At 37.8% G+C, this 19,198-nt stretch overlaps 1 protein-coding gene across 1 annotated transcript in view; it reads right to left on the bottom strand.

Moving 5' to 3' along the window:
- Positions 1-611: 611 nt before the first annotated feature.
- The window catches only part of LMBRD1 (LMBR1 domain containing 1), a 74,442-nt gene continuing 55,855 nt past the window's right edge, over positions 612-19,198 (bottom strand). Inside the window, exons 13-16 of the mRNA XM_082758058.1 lie at positions 18,356-18,505; positions 17,311-17,389; positions 1,100-1,191; positions 612-969 (exon numbers count right to left, since the gene is read on the bottom strand). Coding sequence (XP_082614184.1) covers positions 850-969; positions 1,100-1,191; positions 17,311-17,389; positions 18,356-18,505 — 441 coding nt within the window. The 3' untranslated portion in view covers positions 612-849. The remainder of the gene's footprint in view (positions 970-1,099; positions 1,192-17,310; positions 17,390-18,355; positions 18,506-19,198) is intronic.

Here is a 19,198-nt window from a genome sequence, read left to right as displayed (position 1 = left end):
TTTACATTAAAAATTGAAAAGCTTCAAACTAGACAATATGCCTTAGAGAAAAAATAAATTGACAGTTGATTAAATCTTAATTATTCCATTGGTTATTACTGAGTCAGGCACCTGGCAGCTTCAAAACTGAGCCACACTAAAACACTGCAACAGTGCTGAATATTGTCATTTACACTAACAATTTTCCTTACAGAGCAAAAGCCACCTCGTGGTTACTAGAGGATTCTACTGTAGCTTTATAGGGATAAGACAGTGCAAGTGACTTATTCTTCATATACTGGGAACTTGCTATGTACCTCAAATTCAGGTTTCTGGCATACTTCAAATATGGTGTCGTACCAGCTATAGTTTATTATGGGAATCCCAAAAACATCAGCAAAGTTAATGCAGAAATTAAGTTGCATTCGCCTGGAAGTGAAAACTTGATCCACATCTTCCTAGCAATGTTTGTATCAGCAATTTGCAGGATTTTAGCCCACTTTATTTATGAGCTTGAATAAAAAAAATAGTGTTCTATAAGTTAGGTATGAAATCATTTATGAAGCATAAGTTAAGAGATAAACAACATGAGTTATGAAATAATTGCAGTCAGTTTATCAAATCGTACATCAGAAAGTTACACATATACATTTAATCATAAAACAGTATTTTCTATATATTATTCAAATCCAGTTTCACTATTTGCTCTGATATAACAGAGATACTGAAGTAACATTCAGTTTTTGACCCCCTGTAAGCAAGAACACTTATTTTTACAGGTACAAGGATGCTTATTTGGATAGCAATTCATGGATATTATTTTCAACATTATTTTACGTTACATTTTCCCATCTTGAAGGTAAAAGGCTATCAACGATAATAAACAGACAGTTCGTCATCACTCATATCTGAATCATCTTCATCCACTTCACCTTCAATGACTGATTTCTTGCCTTTGCAGCATGATACAATTAATCCAATTAAAAAGACCTGAAAATTTAAAATAAGTAAAGTTAATTCTTAGTCAATTAAGGGCAACAAATGTAAAACTGAATAGCAGTGTGGTGAGGCAAATAACTCTGTGATGATTATCAGTGATCTCCAAATTAAAAGTACTTACTCCAATGAACGCCCAGTTGCCAAAGTAGTAGACAGCACTGAAGAACCAAAATTTGTGAAGGAAAAGGTATGTCCGAGTAACAATACACTGATCTAAAAGGAAAGCAAATAGTACTGATTAACACAGACCAAATAAAATCAACTAATTCCAATTTATTTATAGGATAGCAATTCAGCACTTTCAGAGAGTATTCAGCTTTTAAAAACAATTCCACTCCACTAAATCAAATGTACTATCCTATAAAAATTATATAGCAGAGGGATATTTGATTATTGCATACTGAATGGCACTGAAAGCTGACGGTTACACAGGTAATCCCATTACTACTGGGTATTTGTACAGATCTATCAATTATTGCTTCTTCTGGCATACATCCTATTATAATAATCTTCCATTTTACATGAACTGTAATCATAAAGAGGAGATAAAAAGCAAATACTGTACTAAAAATGCACTTCAGTACCTCAAAAAAAACAAAAACAAAAAACAACCCTCTCCTTACTGTAAGCGCATACATTTTGCAAAAATTTAAGTCAACAATAATGTTGAGTTGTGTAGGCAACACACATGTACACACACTGGATCTCTGGTGACACAGAAAGCCGAAGTGTTATTTACACCTAATATCTGACAATGCTGGTCAAATCTTATTCTGTAAACTGTAAATGCAGCCACATTTAAAAACATGTAAGTATTCTTTGCCATTATAAAGTGGCAGATTTTTATTTATTTATTTATTTTTAACAGAATTAAGGATCAAATTGTCAAGACATTTCTAACACTGCAGCCTGGTAGCATCAAGGCTTGTACAGGACTGTAACATTTGATAGATCATGTAAGAGGGTAGTCAGCAGGACATGCAAGCCAGTTGAATCACTGCTCCAAAACAAGGAAGAATGCATTGAGTTCATGCTACAAAATAATGTGACCTCTTATTTTTCTCATTTACTATGCTCTAAACCTCACCTAAAGGCTATTTCAGTGCAGAGACTGGCATCTAAACAGTTTGAACACAACCAAATCAGAATTTGGCTCATTTTCAGTCACTTCTTACACCAGGTTTGGAAATACCCCCTAGATGCAACTGAGCTTTCCACTTCTGAAGTTGCAAGTGATAATTAGGTAATTTCACTCTAAGAGCCATCAAACAAGCTACAAACAGACAAATATCAGTTTCCAAAAGCAAGTATTTTGTTTAACGATTACAGTTCCACATCAGAGAAGCTGCTTTAACACCACCACATACTACAGCTCACTACTTCTGGAGAGAGGAAAAGTAGGAGTTAAGGATAGGCCTTCTCAGGAAGGTCTTAGGAAGGTCTGCTGCTTGGCCTTGCCAAGGTAATCTTCTATGAAACCAAATTTCTACAATGTCTAGAATACCCTGTATCTAAACAGACAAAACTCCCACCCAACAATCCATCAATGAATTATATTTGATAAAAATAACAGAATAATAATTAAAATATTAAGATAACTCCTACTTTATGCAGCACATCGATTTCCATTAGCCTAACAGGCTGCAAGTTAGTATCAGCAGACAAAAAGAGCTGAACTGGGATTTCACAAGTACTCAACACTAGGCATACAACACAAAGACATTCTACAAATAATTAAAATGCGGAACAGTTCATGTAGAGAAAGCATGCTTCTCCACTAGCATCAAGTGAAAGTACATGGCAAGTAGAGGAATTTTGCTGAAGCAATCCTTCCTGGCGTTCCAGTTTTCTTCACATAACTAAATTCAGTTTTTGTTCCCCTGTTGATACCATTCAAGAGCACATACCCTACACGAGAGGAAAAGTGAAGTAGCACACTACATTCCATCATTTGCTAGGATGACACTGCCATAAGAAAGGTGAAGTAAAGCTAAGAAATAGTGGTAAAGTAAAGATGCTTCATAACTGCAGATAGTATTGTCAACACCATCTGCAGCTCTCCAGCTGGTTACTTGAATTAAAGAACAGCTAAAGGACTTTCAGATGTCTCTCTACTGTAATTGGATTAAATAAACGGTAGTAAATATTTTAGAACGATTTGACCTTGAGAAAACATTTCAACTGAATGTGTGTCACAAGTTCAAGTAAGTATTAGTTCTTCCTTCTGAACTAAGATATTACTAAATAGGCTGATGTAACAACATTTAATTTATTCCTACAATGACAAAATTTTAGAATAGGTTAATGAGCAACCTGAAATAAGATAAAAATCTTTTTATTAAGAATGATACTTGTGAATAACACTGACAGTATCTCGACCTTTTGGAACAAAGGCATGTACAGGAAAACTACCAAGCTTCTCATAGGCAACTGTTACCACTAAGAATTAAGCATATTATGTAGTGCTGACCAAGCAATCAAGCCAAAAAACAAGGATTCAAGACAGAAAGGTTTCTTAAACAAAGGATACCAAGCAACAAGTGCTAATAGCCATGATTGCTCAAAAAAGACTACTACATTTTACTTCAGGTCCACTGAAAGTTTTTCATTCTGGTGAATTAGAAAACCCTTAGGCTCAATTTACTCGTAACCTTGAACAAAGGCTTTTTCTGGGAAGTGAATTGCAAGGATAAAGAAATCTGTTGATAAACAAATCAAAGAGCCTAAACAGCTATAATCTGAGTCTTCAGTGCATAAACCAACAACTTATTTACATATATTGCAGTCTGTTTTTTCTGCATCTCAGAACAGTGAGCTCTCATAAGAGGATGTTAAAAATAGTCTTAGAGGAAAGGTACAAATAGATGTGAAAAAAGTAATTTAAAAAACCTGGCATTCTTTGGGAGTCAGTATTGAGGTGCACACTGGTTTTACCTGTTCATTAATGAACTGGATAATAACAGATTACATCCTCACTAAGTCTCTAGATCAAATTATAAGGAAGCAAGGAACAGAGGTCCAACACACTATGTGGTAAGGATGTTGTCCAGAGGGAGCCAATTATTGCAGCCCCTTTAAATGATACTTGAAGCTCAATCAAGACAAATGGGAAGTACCTGGAACAAAACAACACAAAGCAACAGTGCAGGCCAAAGATCAACCAGCTAAAATGCAACTTTGCAGAAAGTGTCTCAGTGTTCTGGGAAACAAACTGAAAGTGGAGTTACCAATGTGTAACTGCAATGGAAAAAATGTAACTGAAAACCATGCCTCACTAAGAAGAGTAGAGCCAGCAGGACCATGGAAGAGAGATTACTTCCTTCTACTGGAACGGGAACTGCATCTGCTGAGTTATTTGAGGCTGCCCAACATAAAAGAAATATTGGCATACTGGAGCTAGTCCAGCAGAGGACCACTAGCCAGAGTGCAGAGCATACAGGGAAGACATGTTTGTTCAGCTTGCAGCAAATGTAGTTGCAGGTGTGCCTTATTGCTATCTCTCCTATCTAGTGGAAGCTTAAAAAAAATAAAATACATGGCAAGATTTTCCAGACCCACATGGTGAAATGACAATGGATGACAGACAAGCTGCATCAGAAATATTTCAATTAGGTGACAGGATAAACTTCACCACGAGAATTGTTAAAACATTAAAACAGGTTGCCCACAAAGGCTTCAGAATCTGTGGAGACAACCAGAACTGGATGGGTTTGAGCAACCTGCTCTGTTTGACCCTGCTGGAGGATTAGGCCAGATGATCTCTCTAGATCCTGTGTGCTCATAACCATTACAATTCACATTACATGAAGGTATATTTATACATGGGGACAACACAAACAGACCTAACACTAAACATGGCATTTTGGATGGAAAACCTAAACTTAGACTGAGTGTGTCAAGCACAGACAAAGTTTACATGCCTGATTTTGAGCAAAACATATTTTCAGTAAAAAATACACTCAAAGGTACTTCCAAAAGAAAACCTGCAGCTTTCCTCTGTCTGTTAGAATGTATAAGCACTGCATATTCTGAATACTAAAAGCATTGAAGGCACGGCTTCAGGTTTTCAGAAACACTTCACATTTCATATGGCCCTGCTGCCAATCATTCAGGAGCTGTGTGACAGAAAGCAGCTGCTGCTGGCACTCCAACTTGCAACTTGAGCTTCAAGAAAGGGTTTGATGCATTTATAAACTTAAATCATCTATCAAGTTCCAAAAGGTTTGAGATTTCTCCTGAGAAAGTGTAACGAAGTGGAAACCTATGTTTCATCCTCACAGGCATTACTTCCAGCTGTGCTGCTACTCCTAATTTAAGTCACCTAAAACTTGGATAAGAACATTAAGAGAGGATGATGGTTACCGCACATCTTCGGTGCCCCACATGCAGCAGCACTTCAACAGCTGTGACATCTCAAGCATTCTCCCTAGTCTCGTTGGTTTCCAGATAGCCTTTCAGTAGCACAATGAGGAATAACATGACACACCTATTACTGACTGCCATTCCTGTATGCTGCACTTGGGTTTACGTGACCCAAGACAAGCATCATCTTGTACCACAGAATGAACAGCATTCCTACATTACAGTCCAAGCCAGTTCCACGTTGCAATAAAACAGTCAACTGCCTTTAAATTACATATAAGATACTAGAGTTTTCTTACCGTGGCTTTCCTGCAACAAAGCTAAATCATATTTTGACAAATAGGGTGAGCAACTACAGCAAGAATACCTGGTTTTGGACGCAGTAACTTGTGGAACACAGCTGGACAACTTCCGGACACCTTTTGAGATGTCATCTGGAACCTACAAGTTGTGTATCAATATTAATATTTTTCTTGGAAACACCTGCCATCCATTTAGTAAATTGCTTAAGGGACATACCTAAGGTAAAATAAGCACTCTAAAAAACCTTTTTATTTTGTATAATGGCAGCATTTTCCTCTCAGCAATATACATACAATGCTTTCTCAAGCTCCAAAATAAAAATAATTTCTTAATTTGATATCTCAACTTAGACAAAAAGTTGTGATTTAACTCACACCTTATGAAATACTACCGAAGTGTTCAAGAACAATGGATTAATCTGTGGCTATAGAGCACACAGAATAGAAGTGCTACTATCTAGTTTTGTCTTGCAATTCAACATTTCACTAGGGAAGTCAGACCAAAAAAAAGTACACAATTTATAGTAATCAAACTGACCAAAAAAGTAACGTTGCATATATAAAGAAACTATGTGAGGAAGTTAATGGCCACATCTAACAGTGTAAGAGACCCATAAAGCAATCACCCTGTGTAACGTCCAAATCATTTTTCTCTAGAGGGCAACAAAACTTTCACTTCTAGTATGATGGTATGTTGAGTGATCACAATCTCTGTTGATGGAAGGGGTGCTACAGCACTGTAAGCTATCCCAAGAGACAGGTACCATTTTTTGCAGTTTTGAAAAACATTTTTCATTCACACAAAATAGTGGAAATAGGCAACAAGTAATAAAATTTAAATACTCTGCTAAATAAAGTCTCAAGAGACAGAACATGAACTTGCTTCCAGTGCTGGTTCTGGTCGCAGACCAAAGATGGACAAGAGAAAATAAGCTTCAGGTGTCCTCAGATAAAAGTAGGTATACCAAAAGTTTTCTAATTACAAGTTTCCCCTTTGCTTTTGTACTTATCTAGCAATTTAACAGCTTCATCCAGCCTTTCTGGAAGTGTTAAGGTCACTCCAGGACTTCACACTGCCACCAAAGTTTGTTGTTTAAGATTCTATTTCATATATCACTTTCACAGGTTTCAATGGAAACACATTCATGGAGTGGCAGTAACAGCTGCCTCCAGTCACAAACAATAATTTTGTTGTTAGATAAACAGGGAAAAAGGGACTGGTTTTGTTGCCTGTTACTCAGCAGTTTCTACACAAAAAGTGGCTGCTAGCACATTCCATCTAGCCCACTTGTCCTATATTATTATTTACTGGGACATACACACACATACACAGTTCATACATTCAGCTGTTGAGACTGTCTTTGTGCTTCATGACCCAGCCCCTCTGCTGCTGCCGCCTCCCTGGTTTCACTAGCTAAAATTGATCTGCTATAGGAAGCTTTTAAAATGTTTAGTTTGTAGCATCACATACCAGTTGCCCCTTTCCCTCAGAACTCTTCCCAGAATTTGTTTAAACTTTCAAGTTGTTCTTTCGTCTTTCACAATGACACACTAGCCTCAAGGTCAACTCTACAATAAATTTACCTTTGATTCCTTATAAGAATGGAAATCACACTGAAAAATGCACTACTGTAATTGGTTCATTCACGTAGAACAAGGACCTTTCCAGCAGATTGCAGGCAGCTACAATAGCTCCCCATTTAAAAAGACATGAATCACTAAGCTTCTGACTTCTCACACTGACAGCACTTTAAAGTACTACAGGACACCCAAGACAAATATCAAATCACTCAGATGTTAAACAGCAGCCATCTACAGTCTTTTCAAATATGTCTAACACACAAGCACGAGAAGTTGGCTACTTTTTCAACCCAGCCTTTTTGTTTGCTGAGCTGGAAGTGTTAGTGAGATGCATGTAGAAGGGACCTGTAGAAACCAAGCAGAAGTTGAGCTGAATCAGCCTAGCTGTAGTTCAAGAACTACTTTATTCAACAAGAGCTGCTTATTACCTTCAGAATCAAACCCTGCCAAAGGAAAAGACTTCAACAAGTTAAGCAGGAGCCAGGAGCTTGGAACCTGGAATGTGCCCGTCATTGGAAACAGAAAGAGGATCCCAACTTCCCAAGTGCTCAGAAGTACATCCTATTTCCAGTGGAAGGTATCTGAGTTTCCACAAACACTCGAAATGAAGTTAGCAGTGTTCCAGTAGATATTTAAATTCTGAGAAAGCTAGTTTCAGATAGAATTACACTCACTCTGAAAAGGCTTGTTAGTTCTAAATTAGAGTTGCTAACAGTGTTATCACATGATTTCTTAAGTGTCAAGTAAACCATTTAGGACAGACTATCATTTGGAAGGCAATTTCTGCTTTTTCAGTGACTCCAGCTATAGATAGGTATACCTGATACCTTATACAGCATATATACAAGTCAAACCCAACCCTATTAGAATCCCAGACAAAGCTGGAAAACGACGCAATGAATGTGAATCCTGGTTTTATCAGTTTGATCTGATTTTGTAGCAGAAGTAAGATAACCAATAGCTACATAATTACTCTACAGTAACTTAATTACTGTAGCAGTCATACAACTTTTTGATAATTACACACTATGAACGTTCACGTTAAACAGCTCAAGAACCTGCAAGTCCTGACAGTGCAAGCAGGACTTCATAGCATAAAGAGGCTTCCCGTGAGATCCTGCAGGTCTTGGAGCTGAAAGGTGAAGAAAAATGTTGAATAGACAAGTCTCAGGTCAGCTAAGTTTCTGAACACTAAATTTTGAGAATGTAGTTGAGAATCTGGGTCACATAGCCAATGCTTAAATGCGACTATTGAGGAAGAAAAGTGGCTTGGATGAACAGGAAGTGCAGGCCACAGCTGCAGAAAGAGGGCACTAGATCTTACAGAGAAAGTACAAACAAGCTTTAGCTGAGCATAGGCAAGTTCTCACCACTTCTCTGTATACTCTGAAAGAGCCTATCAGTACTCTTTTCATCATTTTAGGTTTGGAGTTCACCTTAAAGCCATTGCATTACAATGGAAAATGGCACTCAGCTATCAGGCTTCTATTGTAGTCGGGTTACAGAGTATCATAGAGGGTGCCAAGATTTGCATATATTTACAGACTATAGGGAAACCTTTTAATGAGATTCAAAGAGCTAAATCTGTTAATCTCTTTTTTCATAAATTTCAAGGATGATTTTACTTCAGTTTTTAAATGCTGTTAAGTGAAGAATATACTAAGTGCTGAAGGGCCATGTACCTAGTGATAAGGCAGAGCATTAACCAATGACTGAAATCTGAAGCCACAAATTCCAGAGATCACATCCTTCTATAAACCAATGGATCAGACAGTAGATGGCTCTACAGTAGATTTTCTGTTTCATCTGCAACTGGATATGATTGGCAATGCTGTGTACAGTTTAGGTTAATCACCATAACTAGCCTGAAGCATTTGGATACAAGCCCTATAATTGCCATTTCTTGCCTTTAAATCACAGACTTAATTTGAACTTCTGCAAGAGGTATTTTCTGAGAGTCTTCCTTGAACATTTGTTTTTAAGTAACAGAAGACAAACAATTCCTATTTTAAAGACCCAGATATTTATTAACTTTGAAGGCAATATCCTAGAGAGGAATAAGGATACAAGATTCCAGAAAGCAAGCAACCAATGGTGTAGTGGGTTTACGTGGCAAGGTTTTTGGTCTTTTTTGGCGCCCAACGTGGGGCTCGAGGAATTTGAGATAAGGATGATAGTTAGTAGAAGTAACGGGCAAAAATATGTGCAGGATGATTGTTAGGAATGTATAAGTTGTGAAGAATTTAAGAAAGCAGTAACTGTGATGATGTTATGTTTATTCTGGTGTGGTGAATTCTTTTTCGTTTTGATTTAAGTGAATTTTGTGAAGGTTGTTGTGATAATTGTAAAGTAAGAGTATATTGTGAGTAATCTTAAATATGCTTTTAACAGAGGCGAGGGGTGGAATGTAGTGGGTTTACGTGGCAAGGTTTTGGTAGCAGGGAGCCATAGGGGTGGTTTCTGTGAGAAAGATCTAGAAGCTGCCCCATGTTTCGGAAGGGCCCCATTGTTTTCCAGATCCGAGCCAATAAGCGATGTTGTTTTGCGCCTCTGTGAGAGCATATTTAAGACAGGGAAAAAACGCTGCGCCACACAGCAGCCGGGAGAGTCAAGGGAGTGGGAGAACAGCCTTGCACCAAGGTCAGTGTAGAAGGAGGGGGAGAGGTGCTCCAGGCGCCGGAGCAGAAGTCCCCTGCGGCCTGTGGTGAGGACCATGGTGAAGCAGGATGTCCCCCTGCAGCCCATGGAGTACCACGGTGGAGCAGGGTTCCATGCTGCAGCCCGTGGAGGAGACCACGGTGGAGCAGGTGGCCCTGCACCGACGGAGGCTGCCGCCTGTGGAAGACCTCTGCCGGAGCAGATTCCGGGCCGGACCTGTAGCCCGTGGAGAGGAGCCCACGCAGGAGCAGGTGATCTGGCAGGAGCTGCTGCCCGTAGGGGAGCCAGGTTGGAGCAGTTTTCTCCTGAGGGATGGACCCCGTGGTACGGACCCATATCTGGAGCAGTTCTGGAAGAGCTGCTGCCTGTGGGAAGCCCACGCCGGATCAGTTCATCAAGGACTGCATCCCGTGGGTGGGACCCCACAGCTCAGGGGACGAGAGTGACCGAGAAGGAGCGGCAGAGAAGAAGTGCTGTAGACTGACCATAACCCCCATTCCCCGTTCCCCTGCGCCGCTCGGGGGGAGGAGGTGGAAGAGGGTGGATGGGGGGGAAGGTGCTTTTGTTTTTTTTTTCCTTTGTTTTCTCACTTCTCTCGCTTGTTAGTTGTAGGCAATAAATCTTACTATCTCCTTATGCCGAGTCTGTTTTGCCCGTTACAATAATTATTGCGTGATTTTCTCGTCCTTATCTCAATCCTTGAGCCCTTTTCACATATTTTCTCCCCATTCCTCTTTGAGGAGGGGGAGTGAGAGAGCGGCTGTGGTGGAGCTCGGCTGCCCACTTGAGCGGAACCACGACAAATGGTCAAAATAAAATAACATTTTCACTTTAATCAAGCCACTTTCCGTTCACCACCTATCCCCTTTTCCAGTATCAGCTTTGTACAAGCTTCAGCTTACAGCAGTTCAGAATTCCCAAAACTACATTACAGCACCTGGCCTTCAATGTTAACTTCACATCATGTTCTTTCCACTTCATACTGCCCTCTGCTAACCACTTTAGAAAAAAGTAAGTCTGTCCTGTGTGACTGAAAAACTGCCCCACCTCCCTCATCCCTCCCCTTCCTGAGAGGCAGGTAGATGGAAAAGGATTTGGAGGAAGAGGAGGAAGAAGAACCTTTAACAGATTGATCTTGACCTCTTAACATCCTCACATGGAATACTCCTGTAGTCCTTAGAAGAATTTATATCTGGTTAATACTCAGAGGCATTTCACAAAGCAGCACAACTTTCCATGCTGGAACTCCTTAATTACTCTCTGGAGAAAAAAATAGTTACGACTATCATTAAAGAGTCAAACTTGAAAGATCTGATGCCAAATCCTTTTAAATAAAAGTTTGAATGTGAATGAGTGATTTTATCATTAATGATGCTCTCAAAACAATGGCTACCCATTCTTTCCCACTTTGTCTTTCCTTTACACACAGAATTTACAATGCATGTGTGTACTCTGGTCATATTCTTCTCTCATAGTTCAGATTCTATTTTTCAGTCATCCATGCAGGACCACAGATCCTAGGCACTGTAATAGAAAGGGCCTATTCATGAAGGTGCTCTAAGTCTACTGAGCAATCCTTATTCAAAGATGGACAGGAAACATCTGTATGTAGCTTCATCAGCCTGCTGCCTATTTTTTTCTGTATGGCTGTTCTTCAGCATGTTATGATATGAATTTGTCAGCTGTCTATACCAAAATAAAAGAAGATGAATTTGATTAGACCAGCAGAAGCAGCTCCCACCATTTTACTGAATATTTCTAATGTGTTATATTCTCAGTTTGAAAAGATTTGGTGGCTTTTGCCATTTAAAGAGACCAGATATAATGCCTTAGTTGGAAGTACTGCCTTAGAGGATCATTCTGTAGGCACTGGTAGGTTTCTTACTCAAATGAGTACTCACACTGGGTTCCTTACTTCCTTTTAAGAATAGGTACATACTCCTCAATCGTTTTTATGGAGTTTTAACTCTTACTCCAAAGTATTGATAATATCAGAGCATCTCACTTCACTGCTGGACTTAAATCCAACAGACGTTGGATTAAGATGTTGATCCAAGAAGACAATACACAGCTGCTGTTGCTTTACTGCTGAACTCCAGTTAACAGTTCAGAATACTTAGTAAGCACGGCCTTTTTGCTCTCCAGTTAAGATCTCTTGGAGGGAAAGAAGGAGTAATTCAGAGCAGCTCATATCTGTTAACAGTGGTAGGTACAGAAAAAACAGGTGTAGGAATTCGTGTTTCTGTGACTATGTCAATGAACAGTGTAATGCAGAAAAAAATAAAGGAATCTTAGCTACTCACACCATGCACAGCTGCTATATTGGGCTGTCTGGAGTCAAACATGCACCATTGTACTCATTTATTGAGTTGTTATGATTATGGAGAACTTCAATAGTGTTAGCTAAAAGTGGAGGTTCAGGACTAAGTACTAGGCAAGGTCATCCAGAAAAGTAACAGGAAAGGGTAACAGTCTGTGCTAAAATCCCTGTTTAGGACTTTTGTGGAGCTTTTCATAATTGCAAATTAATTCAGTTAAAACAAGCATTTGGAAATAGCAATCTATGGTCTTAAGATGCTTACTACAGAAGCACCAATATTAAAAGCACAAGCAAGTAGCTCAGAACATTCACTTTACACGTCTCCTAAATTTCTCTTTTTAAGGAGAAACAGAACATGTTCCTGTTTTGGCATTCAAATGTGTGTCACCTTTATAACTCGAGTGAAATCTAAATCTAGTCTGCATTCAGGCTAAAATAAAACCTGAGGTCTTGCATTTATTGACTTCCAGGTAACAGCACAGTCCTATAAGAATCATAGAATCATTTGGGTTGGAAGAGACCTTCAAAAATCATCGGGCCCAACCACCCACTTAACACTATAAATTCACCACTAAGCCACATCCTTAAGTGCCACATCCACACGTCTCTGAAATACCTCCAGGAATGGGGACTCCACCACCTCCTGGCACAGCAGAACCACCCTTTCCCTAAATAAACTCTTCCTGATATCCAATCTAAACCTCTCCTGGTGCAGCCTAAGGTGCTTTTTATAGTAAAGTTCTGGTGATTTACATTATTGTAAAATGATTAATGAGAAAAGTATCGTAAGTTATATAGTGCATTTCAGCTAATAAAAATGTAACAAGACTGAGTGTAGCAAGTACTGTATGGGTGCCTAACAGATGTAAAATCCTCTGCAGCAGGGATGCAGTACATTTCATGCCACACCTAGGCAGAAGCTTCCAGATATTTTCGTTGGATAGGTACAGACTTCCTACACAGTGCAATAGTTTAAGCAAGCTGTACCTTCTTAGTCTGTAAGAATGACATTCAGAACCCCACATGTAGGGTGGTTTACCTTTTTTTTTGTTGTTTGTTTTTAAGTACACAGTCACGTGGTAGAGAATATTCTCATGACGTTATTCCCATGATGTATGTTAAGAAAAAAAGGCAAAACACAATTAAACAGGAAAAGTCATCTTCCAGAGATAAGAACAATGCCACGGCACAGTAGGAATTGAATGCTACTGCTGTAAGCTGCCAATTAATACAGGAAATCCTGCTCACATTAATGCTTAAAAAATTGATACAATCTTTTTTCTTTCTTGCTTTATATACAGTTGAAATCAGTGTAGGTCTATGAAAAAGGCTCAGCACTGTGCCCAGCATTTAACGGACCTTGGGTAAGTCTCATTTTTCCAATTAAGCAAAAGAGTTCAAATCAAAAGGATTCACAGCCTGTTATACATTTAAAGTGAACGATGCTTCCCATATTATAAAAACACTTATGTGATTTCCAACCTAGAAAGAGACAGATACTGTTTATAAGATCTCACAGTGGAGGCTGCGAAAAGTCCTAGGTAAAGGCTTTCAGTTGAGTCACTGTTCACTTAAATTAAGTCCTGTTAACCAGTTTAGCTAAACCTCTACCAGTTTTTCAGTGCATTAGTCCAACTCCAAAAGTTCTTCATCACATAACTGAACCTCCTTTGCTTGACCTTATGCTCAGCTGAACTATGCACCCAGCACTTCAGCTAGCAATACTCCCTGAAAACAACAATCAAGTGAGATCTTTACCCAACTCTATCAAACACTGAGAACTAATGTTTGTTTTGCCTATAACATAGGAAATTTGCCATTCCAAAGACTTCTTTAAACTTTACAAGAAAGAAGTACATATGAATCAGAACATAAGCCTTTTGCACAACTAAGAAAAGTCATTTTGAGTTACAAGATGTAACCTGCTCTATTACTTCCTGACTTCTGCTTTGTCTGTTTCCTGTAGTTTGTGCTATCATGGCCTTTGGCATTCAGTATAAAGCAGATTCACCTGCATACCAGAAGGAAATAATGCATAAAAGGTTTAGTGCATGAAAGCAGACAAAAACATTAAAAATTCATGAAATATATATTTAACCCTAAGTATCTGAGGGTTTTTTTAATACTAAAATTGTATTTTAACTGCCTTACGTTTCTTTGGAAAATGTAACCTTCACTTTCCAACTGAACACTGGTTTGAAACTAGCACACGGTTAACATTCCCCATTAAATACTGAAGTTTCAACAATAGCATAGTTTTCCAGTATTAATTGCTATAACTATCATAACAATATCAGATGAAGCTTCTTCTACCACCTCTGAAAAAAGTGCACTAATAGTAGAAATCATCTCTATAGTATTTGAGTACTCAATACTACTGAGCTGATTGCTATAAGCTCATCAATCAGCATTGTTATTAAAAGGTCATAGCTCTAAGTAAAAGCACCAATAAGAATGAATTCAGTTCAAACAAAACAAAATAGAGTAAGTGCTGAGAAGACAAATCAATACTTGCATTTAGTTCTAGTTCAGTGGTTTTCATAAGATAAAACCCTAGCACCAAAGAGGTCAATAAAAAAAACACAAGTGCTTAGCCAACCTTTCTCAAGTTAGTTGCATCTGTTTTCACTATGCATCTAATATCCTTATCAAGAAGAGAAATTACATTTAAAACCTAGTTTCTATCTTCAGTATGTTTCATCTGACAATGTCTCCTAGCGGATCACAGAGTACCGAAGTAGGATCCACAACAGTTGTTTCATTAATTTTCATTACCAGGTACTAAAAACAGCAGGTACTCTGCAGGCAAGTACTATATTTCACCTCCCTAACACAGTCCATCTAAGTGACTGGATGAAAGAATGAATGGTTTTCATTAAACATTCATTTATTAAAGTTGAAGAAATTTTTCTTTTTTGTATTAAAAGATCATAACCTGACAGTATTTATAGATACAAAACACCACTAAAGCCTTTTGATCGCATTAACATTCACATTTAACAGAAATCCATCCATCTTCTTCTACTTATACAAGGCTAGCATAAGACAGCATATCAATACCTTTGCCACCTCTTTTCTATTAAAGCAGGCAAACATGATGCATGTTAACAATGGCAAATCGAAGTCATCATTTACACAAGCCAATTTTTGCATTCAGCCCATCAGAAGACAAGCTTTAAGCACCAGCTATATTGTTTCCATCGCTCAAAGAAAATTATGGAAAAAATCACAGCAAGTATTTAAAGTACCATCAACTACAGGTAGAATCTACGGAATTTCTCAGTCCAACCTCACTTCCTTCGATTAAGAAGCAGTCTGTGAAAACAAGACCACTTGAATTTTTCCCAGGAAAGTGAAGACTAATGAGCTCAGTGATGACAATGAGTACATTCTTCTTCCAAAAAAATATTTGCCAAGACAAGAAGCTGTTTAAAAAAAAAAAAAAAAAAAAGATCTGCATAGCTTCCTCAAAGTGATCTTTCATATTGAAAGATGACTGATTTTACTTTGAACTTTGCTACAGAAGAGCTTCTCTTTCTAATCACAACAATATGGCAACTTAATTATGAGTTGAGCTATCACATTCCTCAAAAAAACACAGCACTTCACACATTACATCATGGCTGAAAGCAGCCATCATAAATAGAAAGGTGAATGAAGTATCAGGGAGACAGGAAAAAAACTACCCCCATGGTAGTTTTCCATGTAGTATTCCTTCCACCAGGAAGGAATAAGAGCAACATCTACATACTAAATTTGATGACAAGTGTAAATACAAGGGAACCATCCTGCAAAAGACAGACTACAATGTGAAAAATTGGGAACAAAGAACTGATGTCCAGTTAACTGCAATAGTACAAAAACGTTTAAAATTAAATATCTTACCCAATAACACACACAAATGGGATGAGAAGCTGAGGAGTTGCTCAAGTCTTTCAGAAGCATAGTCAGAGATCAATAGTTACAGAATGAGAAGATGAGAATGCAAGAGAGGTATTTATCTATTTTAACAAATACAGACACCGTCAAGCCTTTTAAAGTATACTAAGGCATGTATAATTCAACTTCTCTTTACACAGAGAAGCTGAAAGTTTGCCAGAGAAAGGAATTGAGAGCTTCAACTTGAAAAAAATCTGGACCATGCTGAAGGCCATAAATCTTTTGCTGAGATCAATTTTTTTTAAACAAAAGACCAAAGCAATCAATAAAAATTGATAGTGGCCTTAAATGGCAGTATCGGTATTGAAATGGCTAGTGCAAGTCAAATGGTGCAAGAATTATTTATATGCAGAAGGGAAGACAACATTAAAAAAATCCACCATGACTTCATTTAGCCTGGTTTCTTAATGAAATTCCCAGCTTTAGCCAAGTTTCAAAGAGGAACAAAATCTATACAAAGTGTCTCAAAAAATTCAGCATTAAGGACTGCAAAAATGGAAAATCAGGGAAGGCTCCCCCATTATTTATCTGCTTGCTAGTCATTGCTCCCCGCTCCAAATCACCCATGGCACAGTTTCTGCCCAAACAGCAAGTCAAAAAGGGATGGTTAATAACAGATGAGAAAGTATTACACTGGATGTCAAAGGGAATAGATTAAAATTAAGAGGATTACAGGACAATAGCTTAAGACATCTAGTTCCTCTGGTATTGTTGCTCTAGGAATAGCCTGTACTTACATCTTAATAAAAATTGCAGAATTATCATCTGTAAATTCACACTGAGAAAGTCAAATCTTAATTTTATTGAGTACATTAGAAATTCTGATAGAATACTTCTCCACGTATTTCTATGGTGAGCATACACTAGTGTTTCAGATGCTAAGCTATTCAGTGCCTAGGGTTTATTTTTAAGGTATTCTACATACATATTGAAGTAAATGGAAGACTTTAAAAGTTAATTGCAATGCCCTGATGTACACGGATTCTACTAAAAACAATTTTTTCTTTAAACATATTCAATAATCTGTCAGCATGAATTTTCTGAATGTAACTGTGTGTCAAAGCTTCATATTACACCAAAGCAATTCAAAGTCAACAAAGAATTAAGCTGCTTATTATGGCTGAGCATGGACATACAACATAGGAAACATAAGAAATTAATTCATCTTACCTTCAGGTGCATCTGCATCACAGTCTTTAGAAACAAATGTTGTGACATTCCCTGGCTGGCCATCAGTTGTCTTATTACTCTGCATTGTAAATATGCAAAATTAGTACACCAAACTATCGTAGCATTTTTCCATAAACTATGGTAGTCTCTTAAATAAACACCTTTCAATAAATAAATACATTTAGAGAAGATACATTTAGAGAAGAGTCTTCCACTAACCTCTTACACATTCAAAAGTATTAAGATTTTGAACAGTAAATGTATTAAGTAAACTATCATTTAAGAGTAATTTAATATGGAATTTATAAGTATGCTTTCATTTAGAAAAAAATAACAGCTTGTGAAAACTCATGCAAAATAAAAACTTCATCTCCAAAATTAAATCTTAATTTTTCAAACATAATTTGGAATTCATGTTTGGCGATGAAGACACTATGGAATTGTTAGGCTTGAATAATGATACTGAATCCAATTTTATTCTGGTTTAAAATGATAGCATCCAATATAATTAGATATCCAGGGAAGAAAAAGATCACACTGCAAGTGAACTACCGAAAATCTCAAACACTCCTGTTAGTGTCTCAAACTGCATTGCAGCTTTAAAAAAATGACCCTAAAATTCAATTAATCAGTACATACACATTTTCTTTTTGATTATCCTCTACTGTACAAAGCTGTATCTTCGTCATCTCTCATAAACATGCACATAAAGACAACAACTGTAGAATAGCAACGCTTCCTAGCCACTCAGCAACCTAAAAGCATATCAGCACAAAGCCCAGTGGAAGCTAGCAGCTGTATTATCAAAAGAAGTGAAGCAATATTCAAAGTTTTGTACTGTGTGAAGATGCTCAAGGAATTAAATCACATTACATACAGTACAGCCAATTTTTGGCTTGTGCAGTAACAAGAGACCTACTAGTAGTTGAAAAATCCTGGCTAACAGATCCTTTAAAACTGAAAGTGAGCCTGGCTTTCAGTCACTGTAAACAGTATGTTTATTTTTTTAAAAAAAACAACCCCCATACAGCATGTTACTTCTCACCTGTACCAAGTATTTTTGGCTTCCATACATTACATATTGAGGAGCAAGACTGTAGATCATGTAACTTGTATGAAGAACTATCAACAGAAGTATCATACAGAGAAATAAGAGTGCCTGAGGTCGAGTTTTTCCTCGTCTGATTTTATACAGCTAAAACAGAAAACATACAAATATTAACAACTGAAATTCAAGTTTTTATTTTTTAAAATCTTACATTTCTCTTTAATCCAAGTACAAGTAACAGGTTTAATCCTCTCAACAGAAGTGGGAGGCTGCTATAAATTCTCCTCCAGCAACTCAATTCCGTTGAGTTAAAGCAGACTTTCAGATATTTTCCTGAAATTTTAAGTACAACTATTCAACTATTACAATTGTACAAATGACCCAGAAAATTTATAGATCAGGAAGCTTCCTGAAACAGTTATTAGTAAGATTTAAATAGTGTTGCTTATCGCTGATATCAAGCCCTGCCTTTGTTTGTCAAATAATATTGTATCCTCTGGTTAAGGTGAGATGTCATCTACCACTACCTCTCTGATCAGATCTAAAACCAGAGAAGGGAATCATGAGATCATAACCCCAGGCACTGAGAAAATTGGTGTGCCATACAGTTGCATCTTTTCCACTCTCCTTTGCAGGGAGTGACATAAGCTGTTGCTGTTACCTGTAGATACCATTCTACTCCTGTGATCCCCACAGGATCAGCTGGAGTGCCATAGTAAGGAGAAAGCAAACAGCAGCTGAAGAGTAAATGACGAAAGACCAAAACAGGCAGCAGGCCTCGTAACTCACTGCTTGGACTCAGTGTCACTGTTCACAATTTGGGAGTGTCACTGCATGAAG

Source organism: Aythya marila (assembly GCF_965140915.1).
Source record: "Aythya marila genome assembly, chromosome: 3".
NCBI lineage: Eukaryota > Metazoa > Chordata > Aves > Anseriformes > Anatidae > Aythya > Aythya marila.
This window is presented reverse-complemented; position numbering and strand designations above follow the sequence as displayed.